Source organism: Papio anubis, chromosome 6 (assembly GCF_008728515.1).
Source record: "Papio anubis isolate 15944 chromosome 6, Panubis1.0, whole genome shotgun sequence".
In the NCBI taxonomy this organism is placed as follows: domain Eukaryota; kingdom Metazoa; phylum Chordata; class Mammalia; order Primates; family Cercopithecidae; genus Papio; species Papio anubis.
In genome coordinates, this window is record NC_044981.1 from 26309728 (window position 1) to 26334006 (window position 24279).

Sequence of the window (24279 nt, forward strand, 5' to 3'; positions counted from 1 at the left end):
TTTAAGTTTGAAGTGCATATTTATTGGACTTTCAAGTTGAGATGTCAAGTAGCAGGGTCTCTAGAATATGGAATACAAGGCTGTGGGCTACTGACTTAACATCCACAATATGAACATATGGGCAGCATCTCCACAGCAACAAACATCAGTTCAAAATAATCAGACAGATTTTCATCCTCCACGTCCATCTTCTCAGATCCATCAGGAGCCACAGAACTAAGGGAAGAAAAAAGGCAGCATCAAATATAGAGCTGTCAAGCTGAGTTCCACAAATACGTTTCAGGAGGCCTGAGAACTCCTGGAATTGCAAGCAAAATATATGGGGAAAGTGGGCACATTTTGAAAAAGGTATGAATATCTATCACTGGGTCTCCAAAGTAACCCCCTTCATGGTTCTAACTTTAACAGGTTATTTGAATGAAAATTGCCATATTATTGCATACCCTTATTACCAAGGGCATTTTTCCACATTTGTAAAATAGGGATAACTTTTTCTGTGTGTTCCAAAAATTACGGAAACAGACAATTACTAAAGAAAGCACTTGTAAAACTGCAAGTTAGGAATCCAGATGTCGTACGTACAAAGCAAACATTCCTTACTTCTGTAACCCAGGGCTCAGTCCTTGCACTGCTTATCTTCATTATCAACCCTCTTTTCCTAAGAGATGTCATTTCACCTTCTGGCTTTTTTACTCTCATAGGAGTAAAAACTCTCAATTACGTTTCCAGCCGAGACTTCTTTTCTGAACTCCAGATTTGTGTATCAAACTGCTTACCTTCGTATATCTTCCTCTTAGATATGTGTAATAAGCATCTCACACTCTCTCTGGATGTCCAAAACTAAGATAATGGAATTCTTCCCAAAACTTGTTCCTTGAGTATTCTTCCCCGTTTTTAGCAACTGATACCTCCATTTCAGTTGCTGTCAGTGAAATAACTGGAATCATCCATAAATTTTCTTTCTCTCATACTCTACACACTCAGTGGCTCAGAAATGAACTATCAACCTTCTTTCAAAATAAATAAAGAATCCAACAACTTTTCAGAGCCTCTACCACTAATACACAGAGCAAGCCACTGCCATCTCAACTCCTTTTTTTTAGTACCCTACTAACTGATCTCTGCTCCTATCCAGGCTCCATCAGTTTATTCTTCATTAGGCATCCAGACAGCTCATTTTAAAATATAAATCAGATCATCTCAGTCCTCTGCTCAAAACCCTGAGTGGCTCCCACCTCACTAGGAATAAAACCAAAGTAGTTACACTGGCCTACATACAAGGCCATATAGGAACAGCTTGCCTCCATTTGCCTTTCAGACCTCATCTCCATTCCTCTGCACCTCTTCTGCCCTTTTGCCCAGCCACAATAACTCTGCTATCTCCAGGCTTTGCTACTTGGTCTTCTATTTGGAATATTCTCTAGTCTTTATTTCTCCACTATCGCTTTATCAGTAAAGCTTTCCTTGACCCTATCATTTAAAATGACCACCTTCTCGACTGGGCGCGGTGACTCACACCTGTAATCCCAGCACTTTGGGAGGCCAAGGCAGGCGGATCACATGAAGCAGGAGTTCGGGACGAGTCTAACCAAACATGTACTAAAAATACAAAAATTAGCTGGGTGTGGTGGTGCATGCTTGTAATCCCAGCTACTCGGGAGGCTGAGACACTAGAATTGCTTGAACCCAAGCGAGGTGTAGGTGGAATGTGCCGAGATCGCACCACTGCACTGCAGCCTGGGCAACAGAGCAAGACCCTACCTCAAAAAAATAATTAAACATCACCTCCTCCCTCTTTAGCCTGTTTCAGTGATAGCACTTAGCACCATCTGATAGTTTTACTTACTTCATGTGTGAACGCACACCCAATAGACTCCATGCATACAGAAAATACTGTTTTGTTCACTGTCATTCACTCCTATAATTCTCAGAGCCATTAACGGTACCTGGCATATGTTATGTGCTCAATTTTTGTTGTTGTTAACTTTATGTCCTCATACAAACCAGTGCTTTAGCTCCGATAACATCGTTCTTTTCATATTAATGCACAAGTCCATATCTTTGAAAAAGATGACACTCAAAGTAACTCCATTGATTTTCCCAATTTCAAACTTAGAACCCTACAATTTGCTTGCTGACCACAGAGGAAAAATCTGATTTTACAATGTAACTATCATCCTAAACCAGCAATTGTCCTATTATCTTCAACGTAGATAAACCAGACATATGTCTCTGATGTGGTGCACCAGTATGTACATATAAACTCTTCCTGACAAGAATATAAACCTAATTTCAACTAAGTATACAAAAGTCACTTCTGCTCAGGACAGAGTATAGAAACCAAGTAAAATGACACCATTAGAAAAGCCAATCCAGGCCGGGCGCGTGGCTTACGCCTATAAATCCCAACACTTTGGGAGGCCGAGGCGGGCGGATCACGAGCTCAAGAGATGGAGATCATCCTGGCCAACATGATGAAACCCCATCTATACCAAAAAATACAAAAATTAGCTGGGCGTAGTGGCGCGAGTCTATAGTCACTTGGGAGGCTAAGGCAGTAGAATGAATTGAACCCGGGAGGCGAAGTTCCAGTGAGCCAAGATAAAACACTTCACTCCAGCATGGCGACAGCGAGAGACTCAGCCTCAAAAAAGGAAAAAAAAAAAAGCCAATCCAAATCTCCTACAGGTTGGGTCTCTAGCAAATCATTGTCCTGATGCCTGAATGTATACTTTTTCAAAAGGCTAACACTGCTGGTTAACAATTTAAGTTTTAGTGGCCGGGCTTAGTGGCTCATGCCTGTAATCTCAACACTTTGGGAGCCTGAGGCGGTCAGATCACGAGGTCAGCAGTTCGAGACCAGCCTGGCCAACACCGTGAAACCCTGTCTCTACTAAAAATAGCCACCTATTTAGGAAGCTGAGGCAAGAGAATCGCTTGAAACCGTTTAAGGCGGAGGATCGCGCCACTGCACTCCAGCCTGGACGAAAGAGAAACACTCCGTCTCAAGAAAAAAAAAAATAGGTTTATGGTGATGTTTCTATATTGCTCACCAAGCGATACTCTACCTTTTAATGTTCTTATAATACGCAGAAACACATTTTATTAGGTCTATTGGAAACAGTACTTAATAGCTCTCGAATGAACATTTATATTGTTACCCCACACTGCCTTTTGCTGACCAGTTTTGTCACCAAGTCAAAAGCAGCAGCGTACACGCCGCCTGTACTTAGATTTACGATCCTACTCAGGGAGATCTGTTGCGCTCACGGATTCGCCTTTAAGGACCGCCGCCTGAGTGCGAGCCTTCTTTGTTCTCAGCCCTCCCCGCCATTTTGAAAACAGTAACGTGGAGTCTTCCCCGTGTTTCCTACAACTTCCGTAATCCTTGAGATCCTTACGAACACTTCAAACTTAAACTGAAAAGGAAAGCCCCACGAGAATTATAAACCGTGACCAATACAGCTTACTCACTGCTATCTAACGCCCTAAGGTGTCCAAGAAAACTAATCGTTAAACATACTAACTACCCCCAAATAGGAAACAGTAGTAACTTTCAAGTTTTTTGTGCCCAAATCCTAAACATGCGCGATTAACCACGAGAAATTAAACGTTACCTGCAAATGCACACTAGTGCACAACGACTGCTTTTTCAGCAAAAACCTGGAACAGGGTAACAAGATGTTCGCTCTTTTACGAAGAAATTGGGCGGCCCTAAAAAGGGCCTTTGGTTGTAAAGATAAATACTGAGTGGAGTAACCGGGAGCCTTAACCACCGAAGCCGTAAAGAGTGCGTCCCTGTCGCTTCAGCGCATAGACCACATCCATTGCTGTGACAGTCTTGCGTTTAGCATGCTCCGTGTAAGTGACTGCATCACGAATCACGTTCTCCAGGAACACCTTCAGAACACCACGGGTCTCCTCATAGATAAGGCCAGAAATACGCTTGACACCGCCGCGACGAGCAAGGCGCCGGATGGCTGGCTTAGTGATGCCCTGAATGTTGTCCCGCAAAACCTTGCGGTGACGCTTAGCGCCTCCCTTACCTAAGCCTTTCCCACCCTTACCACGTCCAGACATGACTAACCAGCTCCCAAAGCCGCTTTCAGGAACCTAAAAGCCGAGGAAAGCAACGACGCCCTTATATGCAGGGAATTCGGACCTAATTGAAGACTGAAAGCGCGCATACGGGAACTTTGGTCCTGCCTCTTGGTCTCACCCTATGCAGCCCCGCCCTGGATGACGTCACCAACAACTTCAGCCTTTGACATCTGAGCGCGGGTTCCGTGGAGGCGTCTCTCGCAATTGCTGGGAAATAGGAATAGGAGTTTTACGGCTGTTTTAACAGCTAAATCAGATTAAAGAAATCAACATGTTTAAATTATTATCAATTGTTTCTTGAGTTGCTTTAGGACAATTGGAGACGAGCTTCGGTCCACAGGACCGAAAGCCTGAGGAGTCCAGCTTTGTCCCCAAGGTCACAGTGACTGGCATTTCTGCTGCCTGCTGTAAAGCACATGCGGACCGAAACCTCCTTCGGAAGTGTTTGACAATTGCAAGATTTCACCCTCTCTATCATCAAGCCAAGGGAAACGTAACCAAAACGGTTTTCTTCCCGATGGCGAAGACATGGTAGGTTAGTGATTCGTGGTAGAATTATCCCCCTCCGCGCGGAGGCTTGATTCTATTCCCAGTTTGTTCTCTTCTTTCCCTACTTATTAAAATTTGTAATTGCCATTTCAATATCTAAGTGCCCCTCACAACTGCACCCAGTGTGTGGGTTTCGGGGTGGGTTTTTGGGGTTTTTTTTTTCCTTTTTTTATTTTATTGAGACAGGGTCTTGCTATGTTGCCTGCGTTCGTCTCCCGAAGTGCAGTGACTGCAGGCGTGAGCTACTACAGAGTGACTCTCGCACCTAGCCCACTAGTGTATTGATGTTTACTTTTCTATCCCTAGTTTTGTTTTCTGTTTGATTCTGGTAGACGCCTTTTTCCAAAGTGAGTTGGCAACCTGTGGTAGCCAAAGTATGAAATAGGCAACTTATCGTAGGCTCGCTCTTAAAATACGAGGTGGTCTGAGCGCATCGCCTCAGTAGTTAAGAGTATTGTGAGGAACGTTCGTTGGCGGACGAGCAGAGTGGCGCAGCGGAAGCGTGCTGGGCCCATAACCCAGAGGTCGATGGATCGAAACCATCCTCTGCTAGGTGTCTTTTTTTTTTTCCTTGTCTCTTCCGGATAATTTTTTTTTCTAGTGACAATTTTTTTAGGTTAAACAATAATGAAAGAAAACAAAATGAAACCAAGTATTTTTTTAATTCCAGAATTACAAGCACTTCTGAGAAATAATGTGAAACTACAATCTCTGCATGTACCATTTTTATTTTCATGGACACCCAAGTGTTATTAATCAATATTTCATCTCTAAACACAGCAAATTTCTCTTGTTGCCAAAGTGCCGTGCCACTGTTGCAGCCAGTTATGACAGTTGTAAGTTAACCTGCAAAGCAAAGAAAATGCTTACATAAACCGAGTGCCAAGGGTGGGGTGGGAGCCCAGGAATGGAGTTTTATATCCTTTGATACATAATTCGGAAAGCACTATTTGCCAAGTAGTTAAGGCGATCAACTAGGAATCCCTAAATCCCCACGCAGATTCTCTGCACCTACGAGGGTCTTAATCTCGGGAAATGAGTTGCATTATGAGGTGGGTGTGGAGTCTTCATAGCACTGATTGAACTCTGACCTGAGAAAAACATTTCTGCTGACACTACTGTTAAATGTGTCTCTACTCTCTACCGTCCTTTAATATTTCAAATAGAACTATTCACTGTGCTTATTTTTTAAACATCTGTGTGGACTGTTTTATGCTTCTCTCTCTCAGAAAGGATTCCTATTCAGATATTTATGTGTCACATACTGGATTAGGAACTAAGGAAAAAAAAAAAACCTTAAGTACCTTAAGTAGTCTACAGTCTAGATATGCTTTTGTTGTTTTTGTTTTTTGTTTGTTTGTTTGTTTTTGAGATGGAGTCTCGCTCTTGTTGCCCAGGCTGGAGTGCAGTGGCACGATCTTGGCTCATTGCAACTTCCGCCTCCTGGACTCAAGCAATTCTGCTGCCTCAGCCTCTCAAGTAGCTGGGATTACAGGTGCCTGCCATCACACCCAGCTAATTTTTGTATTTTTAGTAGAAACAGGGTTTTACCATGTTGGCCAGGCTAATCTTGAACTCCTAACCTCAAAAACTCCACCCGCCTTGGCCTCCCAAACTACTGGGATTACAGGCTTGAGTCACCGCTCCTGGCCCATATGCTTTTAAACAAATAAATATGTAGAGTGCAATCCAGTAGTTCTGTGAAAGGATTGTACACTAAGGAATAAGGAAAATGGTGCTTGTAGTCCCATGACCACCCACTAATTCAGTAATTCACTGGAAGTAATCACATGACTCAACACACTCTCAGTTAAGATTTATTATAGCTATTGACCATTTTTTGTTTGGGTTAAAGAACATGTTTTAAAAATAAAAACAAAAAAGATTAATTATAGCACAGGATACAATGCAAAAAAAGCAGAAAAAATATATATACACAGTTGAATGTGGCTGTTACTATAGGACTGAACAAAGGAGGATGAATGCAGAAATGAAGACAAAGACAAAAGGATTTGTTTAAAAGAAGGGGTCGGGGGTTCCTTCCTTCTGGAGAACAAGGGCCCTGAGCTTCTACAGCCCTTCATATTTATTAGGTAGAGTTAACAGGGAGGAAGGGGTAACTGTCGGTCAGCTACTGGATGTATCACAGGCTCACATGATTGCTTTCTTTGTTCAACAGACTACAGATGTTCCTGTAGATAACCTTAAGCAACCACGGTGCCTGGGACGTGATTGCCCTCAGCATTCCTTCTGGTGGCAGATGCAGTTGTCAGCTTGCCAACATCCTGCTTTCATGAGAACAGTTTGCTGTTTGCTCATATAGCCTCCAGTGGCATATTGAGTTGGCCATGTCTCTCATTCCTTTGGCCTTCAACATTTCCCCCTTTTTGTTTTTGCGTTAATTGAATAAAGGCAATTCCAGGCTGTGCAGCTTTCAATTGCCAGTTGGTGGTACAGCCGATTTTACAGACTATGAACAGAAAACAGAGACACAGTAACATTATTCCTATAATTATAAAAGAGACATTGAGGTGCTGTTTAAAGTAGGTCCAAGGGTTAAGGTTCTCTAAACCTTGCTGGAATTAGGTCCAAGTTTCTACAGAGGGCTGATACTCTTGAGTTTGCTTATTCAAATCAAGAATTTTACTCTGTAAATCATTAATATCGAAAGTAACATTGGATGTAAAAGCCCCTGCAAATGGGCCTTTACAAGTCTCCTTGGAAATTCACTTTGATTATATTCCAAGTTAGTTACACAAATATGAGTATGGTTAAAATGACAATGCAATTGCTGCTGCAACTGCAAACTTTGTATTTGTTCTCCTAGCCACAGGACAGTAGTCTTTAACATTGCCACCTCTGTTTGTATTTTGGTGTTAATTTTATTTTGAAGCATCCATGCCTTGTTGGCCATATGCGTCCAATTTTCCACATATTGGGCTGTTTGAATAGAGCTGTGCAGTGCTACTGAAGACACTACAACAGAGGTTATTAGTGTAACTAGGGAGACTATAGCAAAAAATACCATAACTAAGGCTTTATGAGCACAATGAGTGAACTGAGTAAGAAGGAGTTGTACAAAATGTAAAGCAGGGGATAGCCACCCAAGGCTCGAACAAATTGACAGGAATCCATAATCTGGGAATGCGACCTGGAATTATTAAGGTGGATATGTTGTGTGTTTGTATCATGCTATGATTTAGGCAGTGATACAGTTGACAGGAGTCACAAGTCAATTGGGTGACGTTTACCTGGAGTTGGTCCTTTTTAGCCACCAGAAAGATATAGGGATTAAAAACACAAATTGTAAATTGAGTGGTAATATTTCTTACAAAGGTAACATTAAAACTGTGTTGAGTCCTATTACTATTATTGGATAGTGTCCTGACCCAGATGCTGCCATTCATAAATGGGAGTGCTGACTTCCATATTGACTCCTAAACTGGGCCCCTCTTTCTTTGATTATGCCACCGAGGCAAAGATGGACTGAAGCCTGTTCCATGCCAAGCAAGTTGTGCAGTAGATTGGGATCGAATCCCAACGTGATATAGCAAAGAAATATTAAATATTCACCACCAGTGGCAGTGAAGTTTGTGCCATGAGGTCTGATTCTCATCTCTCCCATCCAAATGACCACAGGGACCCCAGTCAATAATGTCTCCCATTAACATAGACTGTTGGCTGGGCGCGGTGGCTCAAGCCTGTAATCCCAGCACTTTGGGAGGCCGAGACGGGCGGATCACGAGGTCAGGAGATCGAGACCATCCTGGCTAACATGGTGAAACCCCGTCTCTACTAAAAATACAAAAAACTAGCTGGGCGAGGTGGCGGGCGCCTGTAGTCCCAGCTGTTCAGGAGGCTGAGGCAGGAGAATGGCGTGAACCCGGGACGTGGAGCTTGCAGTGAGCTGAGATCCGGCCACTGCACTCCAGCCTGGGCGACAGAGCGACACTCCGTCTCAAAAAAAAAAAAAAAAAAAAAAAAAAAACATAGACTATTGTCTAGCTAAGGGGCTAAGACATGGGATCCTAGGAGGAGGGTGAGAATTATTGAAGGGAGCCCATTCTATATAATCAATACACTTTGGGCGATGGGGCCAGGAGAGATTAGTCAATCCACCAGTAATATTAATAGAGCTAAGGCTTAAGAGGTACATAATTTTTCCATGGTGACTCAACCATGCCTGGGATTGGACTGCAAGGCAACTGCCATTGAGCGACGTATCCTTGGTGATACATAAAGGGAATCCCTCCAATGGGGCGGTGTAATTGATACTATTGTTCTGAGAATCTAATTGTTCTCTGTCGGGGGAGTTAAGGGTCCTGGAGTCCATGCTCACTGATCACGATATACCTCAGGAGGAGTGTTACTCTGGAGTACAAGTCACACTACTCAGGGGTTAGGAACAGATGCCCAATATGTTTTTGCTTCTACACAGGGGAAACACACCGCACAGGACACTGCAGCTAGTATGGCCAAGACCATCGAGTCAGGAGTTTTTGCCTGACCCTGACACTCCAGCATTTTCTCAGCTTCCTGCGTGGTTTTCTTGATCTGTCCCCATGTTATGGGGGTGGATGTCAATGTGACTCCAGTCAGCCCTCGTTCCATTTTCGCATTCAGATTCAACTAGCCTATGGCTTGTACTGGGGGAACCGGGCCCATGGTTGCGATCCATGGATCCCACCAGTCTCCTGTTCCATGGTTGCACACATCTGGAGGGCACCTACACGGTTTGTCCATCTCCTGTAAAAACACAAGCATACCCTCATACCCACGTCAGCAAATCCACTGGGCCTTTCCATTGTCCTTCCAGGGGTTTCCATAACACCTTTGGATAAACTTGCCTCTTTCCCTCTAACACTTGCCAGTGTCGTTCTGCCGGAGTCTTACCATCCATACCAGGAGTCAAAAAATTTAAAGTAAACAAGGCTAAATGAGATTTTGTTTAAGGTGGTAGCTGGTCTCCTATTCTCCCGTTTTTTCTCAACATACACCATAGTGTTTGATGTGCCCACTCGATAATACCTTGTCCTTGGGGTTGTAAGAAATTCCTGTTTTATGAGTGATTGCCCATAACTGTAAAAACTTTTGAAAAGCACGACTAACATAAGCAGGTCCATTGTCAGTTTTTAATTGTTTAGAGACTCCCATATGGGCAAATGATGACAAACAATGCCATCGGACATGGCCAGCAGTTTCCCCTGTTTGATATGTGGCATGTAACATATGGGAGTAGGTGTCTATAGTCACATGAACATAGCTAAGTTTGCCAAAGGCTGCTGTACGTGCAACATCCATCTGCCAGATTTCATCTGGAGCCAAGCCTCATGGGTCTCATCCTTCCATGGGTGCAACACCAGGGACATGCTGACAAGTGGGGCAGGCTTGCACAATAGCTTGAGCTTGGCTGCAAAGCAGATGAAACATAGAAGTAAGGGCAGAGGTGTTTTGATGCAGTAATGTATGGGAAGCTTGGGCTTGTTGAAACACAGAACCAATTAATTTATCTGCTTTATCATTACCTTGAGATAGTGGTCCAGGAAGTTGCATGTGAAAGCGAACAGGAGCAGCACGAGAGCAAATAGCTTGTTAAGTCTCAGAAACAAATTAAGCAGCTCTGGTTCTAGGGTGCCCTTAATAGTGACAGTCTCAATGCGACTACCTGCATTTTCAACATAGGCTGAATCACAGACAACATAGGAGATAAAGCTGTGAGCTCTAAAACCTGAATAACTGCCATTAACTCTGAACACTGAGCTGAAACTCCAGAGGTCTTTATTGTTTGAGTATGCTTAGTTACATAAATAGCCGTGCGGCCTTTGTAAGAGCCATCAGTAAAATAAGTCCTTCCACCTGGAATGCGCTTGTGATGAGTAATTACAGGGAGGATAAAAGGGTGAACTTTATAAAATTGCAAAATTTTGTCTGATGGATAATGGTTATCTATTATCCCCACAAAATCTGCAAAAGCGATTTGCCGTGCAGTCGACATTTCCCATACTGCGGCCTGTTGTTGGGAATCCAAGGAAACAATAATTTTATCAGGATCACATCCTGTAAGCATTTTTTATCTATGCCTACCTATTGTTATAAGTTGAGTAATTAAAGAAAGATAAACTTGCACAGATTTCACTGTCTGATTGGATTTTAAAAAGCCATTATATTGTCATTACAGATTTGTCTATGAATTGGCCTAAAAATCCTGATGGAGAATGAGGAGTAGGAAGAATAAACAAAAGCAAAGGCTTTTGCGGCTATAGCCGGGAGGCATGTTGTTGCTGAAGGATCTGTTCTACAAGTTGTCACTCAACTTCTCCCTCCTTAGTAAGTTGCTGAGGAGAATGTAATGAAGAATCTCCTTGGAGGGTTTGATAAAGGTGTGTGAGTTGGTAGATGGCAATACCTAGCATCGGGCACAGCCTATTAATATCCCCTAATAATTGTTGGAAGTCATTCAGAGTTTGTACTCTGTCCCTACAGAGAGTTACTTTCTGAGGCTGAACATGTCTTCCAGTAACAATAGTACCTAAGTACTGGTATGGGGAGGTTGTTTGCACCTTTTCAGGAGCTATTTTGAGATTCCATGCTATCAAGGCTAGTTTTATTTCTCTGAATAACTGATGTAACATTTGATCTGTAGGAGCGGCCAAAAGAATATCATCCATACAATGAATGATGTAGGCAGTGGGAAATATATTGCGAGGCTCCTTTAAAGCTTTTCCTCCAAAATGTTGACATAACATAGGACTGTTGAGCATGCCTTGGGCTAAAACTTTCCGCTGATAGCGAGAGACAGCTTCTCTTTGATTAATAGAAGGCAGAGAAGGTAAATTGAGGCTTATCCTTTTTGTGTAATGGTATAGTTAAAAAAAAAAAATCTTTAAGACCTATTACTACAAGAGGCCAATCTCTTGGAATGGCTGCTAGGGATGGCAGACCTTGCTGTAATGCACCCATTGATTTAATCTGTGCACTCATAGCTCTTAAATCATGTAGCAGTCGCCATTTTCCGGACATTTTTGGATCACAAATACTGGTGAATTCCAGGGGCTGACTCTTCTATATGTTCTGCTTCCAATTGCTCTCTCACTAGCTGATGGAGTTGCATCAGTTTCTCCTGTAATAGGGGCCATTGATCTACCCACACAAGTTTGTCAGTCAGCCACTCTAGCGGCAAAGCAGTAGGTGGAGGAGAAATATCAATGACCCCTGCCCAAAATCCTGATGACCTAATCCTTTTCTATCTGTTTTGTCCAGTTATTGATATTGGATCAGGGTTTCCCTGCAGGGGCTTTCCTAAGACTTTTCCACTCTGATATCCCATTTTCTTTAACATTTTAAATCCTGGATTATCAATAGTTTCATTTGTAAGTCTCATATCGCATGCTATAAGTAAATCTCGGCCCCATAAATTAACAGCTATATTTGCGACATAAGGTTGAAAAGTACATGACTGTCCATCCGTTCTGAGACAGGATAAAATCTCAGCACTCTATTGAACACTTTGAGCTTTCCTAGTCCCACTAGGGATGTAGAAGTTAATTGCAGGGGTCAAGATGGTGGGCCAATAGTGTTTGGATATTACTGATGCATCAGCTCCCGTATCCATAAGCCCATAGAACTCCTTTCCTTTAATTGGCACTGTACAGGTGGGTTGATTCAATGCTATGGGTTGTGATAGATAAATTTACCACCTAGTTGTCCTTTAAATCCTTGATTCCCTCGTTTTTCCTTTTGTGGGGAAGGGTGCAACTTGCAGGGAATAAGCAATAGTTGAGCAATATATTCTCCCAGTTCAAAAACCCAAAGATCTTGTGACATTACTACTACTTGAATTTCTCCTTCATAATCAGTCAACAACTCCGGGGATCACAGTAATGCCCTGTTAAGATGGCTTTTGCCCAAAATTAATCCTATATATCCTGTTGCCAAAGGTCCCCAAATACCAGTGGGAACCTTCGTGGGTTTGTCTCCTCCAACAAATGTAACCTGTTCTCTGACTGGGAGATCTAATCCTGTGCTTCTGGGTGTTCCTGGGGAGAGGGAATCAATGTTCTTCTGGGAACCCACCCCTGAAACGGGTTGTGGCCTGGATGGGGAATGCCCTCATTGTTTGAGGGGCCCAGATCCAGGCCCCCTTCCTGTTTCCTGACAAAGAGGTGCCATTCTGATGAAATTTTGAGTGGCATTGATTAACCTAATGATTTCCTTTATTACAATGAGGGAAAAGTCCTGGCGTTTTTTCTGTGAGGGGGGAACTGCATTATAAGATCCCCTCTGCCCAGAGGTCTGAGAGCATTCTTTTTTGAAATGTCCAATTTTTCCATAATTATAACATTTTCCTACTTTAGAGCTTGACCTTTGGCCCTTTCTAGATTTGTTTACTACTAAATTAGCCATTGCTTGAGCCAACATTGTAGAATGATGGAGTTCAGTTCCCACATCCTGACAGGCTTTGAGAAAATTTCCTAAGATCTTTGTACATCTCACAGGTGCCAGAACATGTTTACAATCTGCATTTGCATTTTCAAAAGCTAGAGTCAAAGTAAGTGGTATGAGCAGCAGTATGAGGAATCTGATGCCACACTGCCTCTTGTAATCATACAACAAAATGTGCATAGGACTTCTCCGATCCTTGCATAACATGTAGAAAAGATTGTACCGAGACTCCTTCCTCTGGAATGGTGTCCCAGGCGGGTTTAGCGGGCAAGGCACACAGCTTGTAAGCAGCGCCTGGGAGTGTCACTTATTGTAGCAGATCTGAATAAGGGTCATTACCCAGTTGCATATCCTCTGTAATGTCCCGATGTCCAGCAGCACGATTCTGTCTAGCCTGGTGTGCACACATTTCTAGCCAGTTTAAATTCCATGTCAGATATGCACTAGCAAACAAACAAGTGTGAGCCACATGCTTTATATCAAAGGGTGGAAAGCACATAGCATCGAATACAGATTCTAGCAATCCTAAAGTATATGGGCTCTGTATTCCATTGTTAACTACACTAGCTTTTAATTCCTTCAACAACTTAAACTCTAGCAAGGTGTGTTCACAAATAAGCTGCTGTGGATTATTTGGATCGGGCCTTACGGAAATAGGAAAAGCACAAGGTCCTAGGGGCTCTCCAGCTATGGCAGCAGCACAAATAATTCTTTGTACTGGGGTCTCTATTTCTGCTACGGAAGGAGGCAGTACAGATGTTTCTGCTACTAGGGGGATGGTACAGGCCAATTTTCATCTTTCCTTTCCTGTTTATCATTTTCAATGGGTGCTGTGGGTGAGACAAAAGATTCCTTCAATTTTTGAGATTCAGAACATGGCTCCTGTGGTCCGGCAGAATAAGAAGGGGACAATGGCAGAAGGACAGTACAGACTAAACCCCAAAGAGAGAAAACAGAAGGATCAACTTTGAGACTTTTTTGATGAGCCCGTTTTAATCCTTCTCCTACTGGGTCCCAATTTTCCACATTGAGAGTACCTGTCTGTGGAAACCATGGGTTATATGTAATAAACTCCTGCAGAAGCTTAGTTAGTGTTTGAGAGCTAACCTGAGCATTAAGCAACTGCACATAATGTTGCTCCTCCATAGACAAATTCTGCCCCATGTTACCCTGATTCAGAAACTTCCCGCTCCCAGTACCTCCTCAGGGCACTGACTTTATATCCTCCGCTGGCCAACTCATCCTGGGATTCCTTGTTCATCTAATCAGTTTCACTTTCTCTGCTCCAGCAGACCTTCTTCGTTCAAGTCTCTGTTTGGGCGCCACTTGTGGCTGTTACTGTAGGACTGAACGAAGGAGGACAAATGTAGAAATGAAGACAAAGACAAAAGGATTTGTTTAAAAGAAGGGGTCAGGGGCTCCTTGCTTCTAGAGAACAAGGGCCCTGAGCTTCTACAGCCCTTGGTATTTATTAGGTAGAGTTAATAGGGAGGAAGGGGTAACTGTGGGTCAGCTACTTGATTTATCAAGGCTCACATGATTGCTTTCTTTGTTCAACAGGCTCCAGATGTTCCTATAGCTTACCTAAAGGAACACAGTGCCTGGGACGTGATTACCCTCAGCATTCCTTCTGGTGGCAGATGCAGTTGTCAGTTTGCCAACATCCTGCTTTCATGAGAACAGTTTGCTGTTTGCTCATATAGCCTCCAGTGGTATATTGAGTTGGTCACATCCCTCATTCCTTCGGCCTCCAACAGGTGAAGGCTAAAAGGTTTTCTCGTGCAATGTCTTCATTGAGGATACGAAAGCCCTTTCTCTCCAATTGTGAACTGCATGCATGTGTGTAAGCTGTGCTTGCATAGCAAAGTCCACTTGAGCATTAGAGTCAAAGTTGTTAAGGGGACCTAGTCATAGCTACCATGTGGCCAGCCATTTGGAACCAGATACCAGGTGCACATCATAAATCATCATATTTACTTTAAATACGCTGACAACCTAGTTCATAGCAACTCACTACCTGAGATATATAGAATAACATTATTACCCAGTAAGTATGAGAACATACCAATATTTTAGTAAGGGTCATCACCATGGCACTTATCTACAGAGATAAATGAAAACTAAAACAGGGTTGCTGCATTAATTTTGCCCTGGCAATTGTCTAATTCTGAAATGGTGGCAGGTTTTGAGCCAAAACTTGAATCAGTAAGAACTTGCCATATAGCCAAGAAGAGCACTCTAGCAAAAAGAAATAAATACAAGGAAGCAGAATAGTTAAAGGTTTTTAAGGAACTACAAATAATTCAGTGTGATGAAGTATGGAGGTGAGGTCATGTGAGGGAGAGGGATTTGGAGAGAAAAGTGGCTATGTTCTGATCACCTCCTATGCACCTGTAGATAGACAATAAATTCTCCTGCCCTAAATAGTAAGAAGGCTTGACACATGACACTCAACACTGGATAAATGAGACTGGCAGAAATTTATTAGTCATATATACTCACAGCCTGGAAGAAGAGGGCACTGCACACCATGCAAGGCCACAGAAGGTTTGCACTCAGGAGCAGAATGAACTAGGAGGGGCTGTGAGAGGTAGGGTTTGTAGTCATCAGAGGCTAAGGTGACTCCTGGTTCCCTCCAGAGAATCTAGCTGGCTTGCTTTAACAGTTTGGGAGACTGGCAGTGAGACGAAACCCATTAGGTTGAGGCCTGAGTGAGATGCAGCTGGTCTGGCAGATAAGGGAACTGGCCAAGTAGGGAACCTTTCCTGCTTGTGGGAGTCATAGCTATCAAGACAGGGGAACATGTGGATAAGCATTTTTGGGGAGCCCTGTGAGGGTCAAAAATCTCAAGGCAGCAGTTGAAATTTTAGGTCTTACAATACCTAAAATTGGTCTGGAGTTATGGCAGTACAAAAAGGGAAAGAACAGGTCATAAGGGGGTGAGTATACAAGGCAAACACTTAGATTTTATTTTTCAGTGGGCAACAGGAAACCACTGACCAATTGTGAACAAAGAATATTATTCCAATTCTCTCCTGAGAAAAAAAAGTCTCTGTCCCATTCCAGGAGGTGCAGCAATCAATCAATCAATCAATAAGGCGGAAAATAAAGGAAAAAAAGTCTTTGGCGTTTTCATGTTTGTGATCTGGTCCTTGATTGGTTTATTTTTCAGCAAGTCACTTCTTTTCTAACTTGGGAGAGGGAAAGTTTGGGACTATATACATTTGTTTAAGGCTGACCACTCCACACTAGTCGTCTCCACGTGAATGTTCAATACACAACTTGAAGTAAATGCTGAAACAGATTCTAGATCCCCACCACACACATACACACCCCACCCTCAAAATGCTCTTTCTGAAGTCATTCCTGTCTCAGTAAATGCAAACTGTGTTGTTACAGCAAAAGAAACTGGAGATATATATATGACTTTTCTATTTCTTTCACACCAATGTAATCACAAACCCTTCAAAACATACCCAGAATTCAACCACTCCTCGATACTTCTACAAACACTACCCATAATGGTTTATGGGTCATCCAAATATTGCAATAGCCTTTCAATCTTCTCCAGGAAGGAGGAAGAGAGAGAGAGAGCAACAAAGACTTTTGTAGAATAAAAGAATCTTGTTAAATAGTTATCACATTGGCTGGGCGCGGTGGCTCACGCCTGTGGATCACCTCAGGTCAGGAGTTCGAGACCAGCCTGGCCAACACAGTGAAACCCTGTCTCTACTAAAAACACAAAAATTAGCTGGGCATGGTGGTGGGCGCCTGTAATCCCAGCTACTTGGGAGGCTGAGGCAGGAGAATCACTTGAACCGGGAGGTGGAGGTTTCGGTGAGCCGAGGTGGCACCACTGCACTCCAGCCTGGGCTACTCTGTCTCAAAAATAATAATAATAATAATCTTACATTGGAGATGATTGCAGAATTCAAAAATAAGTGAGAAATTCAGCATATTTTTATTGAACTATTTGTCAGATGTTTTTCTATGGATAGGGAAAGAAAGACTATGTAAAAGGCCCAATTTCTGTGCACCAGAAGCCGCTATATTTGCTAATCAAGAGAAACCAAGACTCATCACAAATGAGCCAGGAGAACCATTATTCCCAGTATCTGGGGTTTAGGAAAATTAAGAAAATGTCTTATATGTAGACGGTTGACATTATCTTCAAATAAAGTACTTGACTTCACCGAGAGTCACTGACAGGCTTGAAAGAAGCCACCCAAAATAGAACTTTATATGCTATTATGGGGTCAAGAGATCTACAGAACATTATAAATTCTATAAATATATTCTCTGTAGTATGATGCTAATGCATTACATTTTTGTGTTGATTCTGATCCATTAAATGTAAAAATTGTTAATAAAAATTTTTGCATTTCTATTTCATGTTCCTTCACTTCTTAATATATGGGAACTTCAAAAAATGGTAATGGCTCTAGTCCGCTCGGCACTCCTGAGAAACACCAAGGAAAGTATTTTCTTTCCTTTCTAAACAGGACCATATCACGAAAAGTGCTCTGATATCACATTATCACAATCAGAGAAAGTACCAGAACAACATGGGAAGGAGATAATTGTCTCTGGAGTCTGCAGATAGCCATGCAGGATGGCGAGAAAGACCTTGGTGCAGATGTCGCCTTGCGGTGAAACTGCCTTCCAGATGCAGTTTTCTTAACAACTGTCTGGGCCGACCCTGCAAGAACCTAGAGCATGTAAATGATAAATGTGGATGAGCATCATAGGGAAGAAACCTTGAATAAGCTTATTTTAAAATATCCTTCGATGCATTCAGTATGCAAAATTTCAGCATCTTTTAGATGCCATAAACCCCACTTCTTCTGCCTTGGGAGTCATAGAACAAACGACTTTTCTCTCCAAGGAGTAGTCATATTACCACAAGACTGAAATAATTGTCGATCCCAACCATTTATAAATCCCGATTCTGTGGCCCCAAATATCCCACGTAATCTCAAGTTTTCATTTTCTAATTCGCGAAGACACGGGCGCTGCGGATGCCAACACGAGGGGCGGGGATGAGGGAGAAGTTCCCTTTATTTTCTAAGTATTGCAGCAGCAAAAGAGTCGCAAAGGACCACGTGGCCTAATGGATAAGGCGTCTGACTTCGGATCAGAAGATTGAGGGTTCGAATCCCTTCGTGGTTAAAGGGGGTGCGTTTTGGGGGCCTGAAAATTCTATTACCCATTTCATTGCAAGAAAAAAATAAAATATCATCCATTTTATGGGTTTTCTGAATCATTTTTTTTCCTCCTTCTTCCTCCTCTCCTTTAAAGGGAATAAGGAGACATTCTCAAAGGCCTTAGGAGAACAAGTGACAGAGTGAAGAAAGACTGGAAAGTCAAAACTGAAATACAGCCATCCAGTATTTTGGAGCTGTCAGGTTCTCCCCAAGTTTGGATTTTAAGCACTTGTGTTTCGGTTTTGTAGGCTTGGATTCAATTCAAGGATTGAATTCCTTAAAAAAAAGAAATTCAGATCTATAAGCCAAGCTTTCTCAAACTGTAGTGTCTCAGACTAATGCCAGGCCCCAATGGCTATCACAGTAGGAAACTTGTTGCTTCCTCTGATTTAGCACTAGGTCAAAACCTCTTCACACTTCACACTTCTTTTTTAGTCTAAGTGCACGTATGCTAAGGAGTTTTGGCAGCTGCTGAAGCCTATGTTACTGGTTCTTATTCTCTATTTTAATTTTTTTTGTTTTGGATGTGTTGCCATCAAAAGGATGAGAATAGCTAATATTGAATTTTATATTACAAAGCAAAAATATAAAGGTAATTAAAATAGCGCAACTGGTTACAGTGTGTGTGTGCAAACAGGAAAAGACAGGGAACACACCTGTGCAAAATACATAAAAACACATTTTGTATTCCTAAATAACATTTTGTGTGCCTGAATTTAATAATAATTTAGGATTAAGGAAAAGTAATTTCCAATTGCTGACATCGTGATGAAACATAAGACATTTGACTCCATCCAGATGAGATCATTGATTCAAATCACATGGAGTCTATAAGTTTGTTTCTAGGTCAAAGCTAAGAATATTAAAACTAGTAATAATTACCTCTCCCTGTCCCCAGCTTCTTCCTTAGCTCTGTTTGATTCTGATTTCCTCTAGTCATCTGTAGATTCCAAATTGTATAAAAAATGTATGGATTGAGCATTGGTTACCAGACTTTGAAATTTATTGGATTAAAAAGTGTCAATGTCCTAATGTCATGCAAAACCATGTTCTCCCTTGTTAATGGCAAAACCCACCATTTGCACTGAGCATTCTTTTATAAACTAGAGAAAGTATATAACCTCAAAAGAAGAGTAACCTTTTAAAATGAATACAGTGATACTTGAGAATTACATACCCCACCTTTTTTCTTGATTCTAAGAACAGGAAAAAGCTTCCTCCTCTCTCTCTGATGAGTATTTAATCCTGTGTACCAGAGGATGAACAAGAGTTTTTCCAGGGGCCCCACAGCCTCCCTGAAGCATTTAATGAAAGTGGAAATTCTGATGCAAGAACACAAAAATTTGCCTGTCATAACTCTTTTTCTTTTCTTTTTCTTTCTTTTTCTACTGCACTGAGAGCAAAGAATACCAAAAGGAGGAGAGAGCCTTTCTAGACTGGGAGTGCCAAAAGGGAGAAAAGTGAAAAAGATAGGGAAATGTGTGGACATCCTGAGTCTTAAATGGTCACTGGAATTTAGGAACTTGTCCCAAATCCACCAAAATAAAAATATATGCACCCTTTGATGAATGTGCAAGCCTTTCTGCTTTGAGAGTGGGATTCAGGAAAAAAACAAACAAACAAACAAACATAAAAAACATCTTTTGAAGGTGAATTTTAAAAAAGAGACTGGAAGAAAATAAATCAAGAAGAAAGATTTCTAGATGTGTATCACGAACACTGGGAGTTGCGTCCAGTTGCACAGGGGATTAAGAGATTCATGAATTTAATAGAGTAGCCCCCCTAATTTACAGGAGTTATGTTCCAAGACCCCAGTGGATGCCTGAAACCTTCCTTGGATAGTGCTGAACTCTATATACACCATGTTTTTTCCTATACATACACTCGTAAGATAAAGTTTAATTTATAAATTAGGCATTTAAAGAGATTAATAGTAATAACTAATAAAATAAAACAATTATAACAATCTACATACATTAATAAAAGTTATGTGAATGTGAGCTCTCTGTCTCTCAAAATACTTTATTGTACATTACTCACCTATTTTCAGACCACAGTAACAAAAGTACACAAAAACTCATGTCCTTAAGAGGTTTGGAGTTGAAGGAAGAGAGGCGGAGGCAACACAGAAAACACAAAATGAATAAGTAGATTATATAAGTAAATTATATTTTATATAGAAGAGATATGTTCTGAAGGAGTTAAAAACTATGCCCCTCTGGCATAGTGACTATTTTGAGTTAAAGGCACTTGAAAAATAGCAGGTGCAAGAATATCACTCTGACTCTCACTCTGTTTCTTAAAAGCAGAAGATTAAATTCCTCTGTGAAATAAGTCCCCCCTAAACTAGAATGAAAGTATCATTCATTCTAATTTGTAGGGAAACTGAGGCTGAGGGAAATCTGTGTAAACAAATCTTGTTAAATGAGCCTTTATCCTCTCAGCCACTTCTCTACCCAAGTAACTACCCAAGCCCAACCCCCTTTGCGGTGTTACATTTACATAGTTTACCACTTTCTATTTCAGCATGTAAGTGTTCCACTCTCACTGTGCTGTAGTATCTTCATTTTCCAATGAAGGCTCTTGTGCCACAGAAAACTTGTATTAAACGAATTCGTATGGTCTTTTTGTATTAATCTGCCTTACATCAATTTAATTCTCAGGTTCAGTTGGAGAAATTGTAATAAAAATAGAGGTAAAATTTTGCCTCCACTACAGTTCAAAAACATAAAAATTGTATTACATATTTTTATGATGTAGGGTCTCACTTTGTCACCCAGGCTGGAATGCAGTGGTGCAATCATGGCTCCCTGCAGCCTCAACCACCAATCCTTCTGCATCAGCCTCCCAAGTAACCAGAACTACAGGTGCGTGCTGTCACATCCAGCTAATTTATTTTTTGTAGCGACAGGGTCTCGCTATGTTGCTCAGGCTTATCTTGAACTCCTGGACTCAAGCAATCCTCCTGCCTCAATTCCCAAAGTACTGGGTTACAGATGTGAGCCAGCATGCTCAGCCAAAACCATAAAGATTTTTATTATGACTTGCAAGGAGCAAAGACTATGTTTCAGTCAGCTATTGCTCCATTAAAACACACACACACACACAAATGCTTAAAAACATATAACAATAAGCATCTGTGTGTGTCAACTGAAGGTCAACAACTCTAGGCCAGAGTGTATGAATGGCTGTACCTTAAGATATAAGTACACTTCGCTTACCTCCTCTGTGCTTCACAGTAGGAACTCTAGTTAGTTCAAAGCACATTCTTTCTGGGGCAAAGTGTGAAAAGACAGCAGCTACCCAAGGGAAAATTTCTCTCATGAAGATGGCAGAGGTGCATATGGACACCCAACTCTGCAGGCATATTTAAAGGCCCTAATTGACTCATCCCTGCTAACATCACATTGACCAAAGTCGTTCTCATGCCCAAGGCCAAAGTCAAAGTGATATGGAAATATATCACATCTCTTTGGGAGGAATTGCAGAGTTGTTAGGCAAAGGGCTTAGATATGGAAAGAAATGAAGAATTTACCAAACTTACAAATTAACCTATATCTTGAGGAAGAGAAAAACAGCCCCAATAGCCAGAACTGGTCTGACATTAACAGCTAGGACTTGGAGTTGCTAGGAGCTGGCCTGGCTCTCACAGCAAAGCTCTGGTCAACTCATATTGGGTATAACCAATCTCAAAAAACACCAACAGGCAAGGACACTTTGTGGCCATTATGCCTTGAGATAAAAACAAGACAATTCATAATTATGGTGAGTAAAAATAAGAAACAAGGACATCATCAAATAACAAAAGTAACCAAACATCTCCTCCTTTCTGGTAAATATGACTACTGCTTCTTTACCAGTTATAGCGAGAATTCTGCTTTATCCTCTCTGTTTGTTTGTTTGTTTGTTTGTCTGTTTTTGAGACAGAATCTCACTCCGTCGCCCAGGCCAGAGTGCAGTGACGCAATATAGGCTCACCACAACTTCCTGGATTCAAATGATCTAGGCTCACCCACCTCCTAGATTCAAGCAATTCTCATGCCTCAGCCTCCCAAGTAGCTGGAATTACAGGCATGTGCCACCAAAACCCAGCTAATTTTTGTATTTTTAGTAGAGAAGGAGTTTCACCATGCAGGCTCAAACCCTGACCTCATGTGTCTGCCCGCCTCCGCCTCCCAAAGCGCTGGGATTATAGGTGTGAGCCACCACACCCAGCCTATTCTCTCCCTCATTGCAACAAACCAACAAATCTAATTTTGCTTTTCTACAGGTGTGTCTGTGGTGATCTTTGTCAGGAATTTGTCAACAGTCTTGAATTCTGAAACATTAAACATCACAGACATAGAAGCAGCTAACTTTTATGTAACACCTCCCCTTTGTCCACCAGTAAACCAGATTAAGGGGAGATGTGTTAAACGTGGAAGACAACAGAGCCTCTGATAAACCACATGAATAAAAAAAAAAAAAAGAATTTGAAAGTTGAAAAGTTTTGCATGGCATAAGCATAACCAATTTTTGTGTTTTTTGTTTAGATATGGGATGTTTAGATACAGGCTAAATGGCAGTTTTAAATATTTATTTAGCAAGTTTAGCAGTCTTTTTTGGGTGTGATTTTTATGTAACATAAATTTTAATGGTCCTATGGGCTTCATTATTTAGGAATGACATGGCATATGTAACCAATTCCTTTTTCTTTCTCTCTCTCTCTCTTTCTCTCTTTTTGTTGTTTTTTGTTTTTTGTTTGTTTGTTTTGTTTTTTTAATACGGGGAGGGTGGGGTTGTGGGGACCAACTCAGGTTGGTCTCGAACTCCTGGACTCAAGTGATCCTCCAGTCTCGACCTTCCAAAGTGCAAGGATTACAGGCATGAGCCACTGCACCAGGCCCAATTCCTTATGATTACACATTTATGATGAAAACTGCCAAAACAGTGAAACCAAAACTAAGAAGCAAGTGAGGTCAGTGATGGTTCTTAACCCGGGAGACCCAAGGCACTTGCAAAACGACCACTAGACTCTACTCCCTAAAGATTTCGATTTAACTGGGTCTGGGGGAGGGGAGGAGACACGAGCATTTTGAGAAATATCCCCAGTTATGTATAATTAACAATCACCGGATCACAGCTAGATAAGGAGAAAGGCCAGGCGCTCCTTAGGGGATTAAGCAACAAATCAGAGGGTCGGAAATCAGTTTTCAACTACAACAGAGTCTTGCGAATCTGGAGCAGCGGTGGATACACCTCTGCCTGCGCGGAGGGAGCGTAGCTGAAAATACTGTAATTTTTCCTTCCTTTATAAAATAGGATCAGTATTCGTTACCGACAGAAGGTTGTTAGTGCCAGCACAGGTTAGTGTTCTACCACGTACTGAAGAATACCTCTCTTAAGGGAGCTAAACACACCTCATTCTCAGTGAGCAAACAGGAAGATATACTGGATACCATCTCACTCAAGAGGAAACCTTAAAAAGCCTAACGGGAACAGAAACCAGAGCGACGAGGATGGGATTCGAACCCACGCGTGCAGAGCACAATGGATTAGCAGTCCATCGCCTTAACCACTCGGCCACCTCGTCACAGACCCTACTGCCTTGCGATATATGTGATGTTTCTTTTCTCAGCATTTTCATTTGGCAATTCCTATTCTTTTGTTAAATGTTTTCAGTGACGGAAACAATGGATAAATGGCCCTCTTACTCTCGTAAAGGAAGAAAAACTAAAGAGGAGACTGGGAGGGAGGAATAGACCCTAATAAAGATGACAAAGTACACTTTCTAAGGGAAAAATAAGAGAAATTTAAAAGGAAAAATGAATTAGTGACTGCTCCTGTTTTTTAAATCAAATTGGATTTTGTCTTTTTTCTTACGTCATGTATGTGAACACCATCATTAAACCAGGTATGTCTATTGTTGCATTCCTGGACACTCCTCGGTAGGATTCCCAGAGGGATGCCTGCCATACGATGGCACTAATGCATCTGAGAAATA

At 41.7% G+C, this 24279-nt stretch overlaps 1 protein-coding gene and 3 non-coding genes across 4 annotated transcripts; 2 read left to right on the forward strand and 2 right to left on the reverse strand.

Moving 5' to 3' along the window:
• On the reverse strand, window positions 1-4146 carry LOC101024405 (histone H4). Its single transcript, XM_017957660.3, has 2 exons — window positions 3618-4146; window positions 1-216 (listed from the first exon to the last, which is right to left on the reverse strand). Exon 1 carries the CDS (start codon window positions 4078-4080, stop codon window positions 3769-3771), a length of 312 nt encoding a protein of 103 aa, XP_017813149.1. The 5' UTR covers window positions 4081-4146; the 3' UTR covers window positions 1-216; window positions 3618-3768.
• Window positions 4147-5130: 984 nt separating this feature from the next.
• TRNAM-CAU lies at window positions 5131-5202 on the forward strand. Its single transcript has one exon. It is a non-coding gene; the product is annotated as a tRNA-Met (tRNA).
• Window positions 5203-18188: 12986 nt separating this feature from the next.
• TRNAR-UCG lies at window positions 18189-18261 on the forward strand. The gene has a single exon. It is a non-coding gene; the product is annotated as a tRNA-Arg (tRNA).
• A 5525-nt stretch (window positions 18262-23786) lies between these two features.
• On the reverse strand, window positions 23787-23868 carry TRNAS-GCU. The gene has a single exon. It is a non-coding gene; the product is annotated as a tRNA-Ser (tRNA).
• Between the last annotated feature and the right edge of the window lie 411 nt (window positions 23869-24279).

Excerpts from the sequence above, each read along its gene's own strand:
- LOC101024405 (XM_017957660.3), bottom strand. The coding sequence starts at position 4,080 with ATGTCTGGACGTGGTAAGGGTGGGAAAGGCTTAGGTAAGGGAGGCGCT.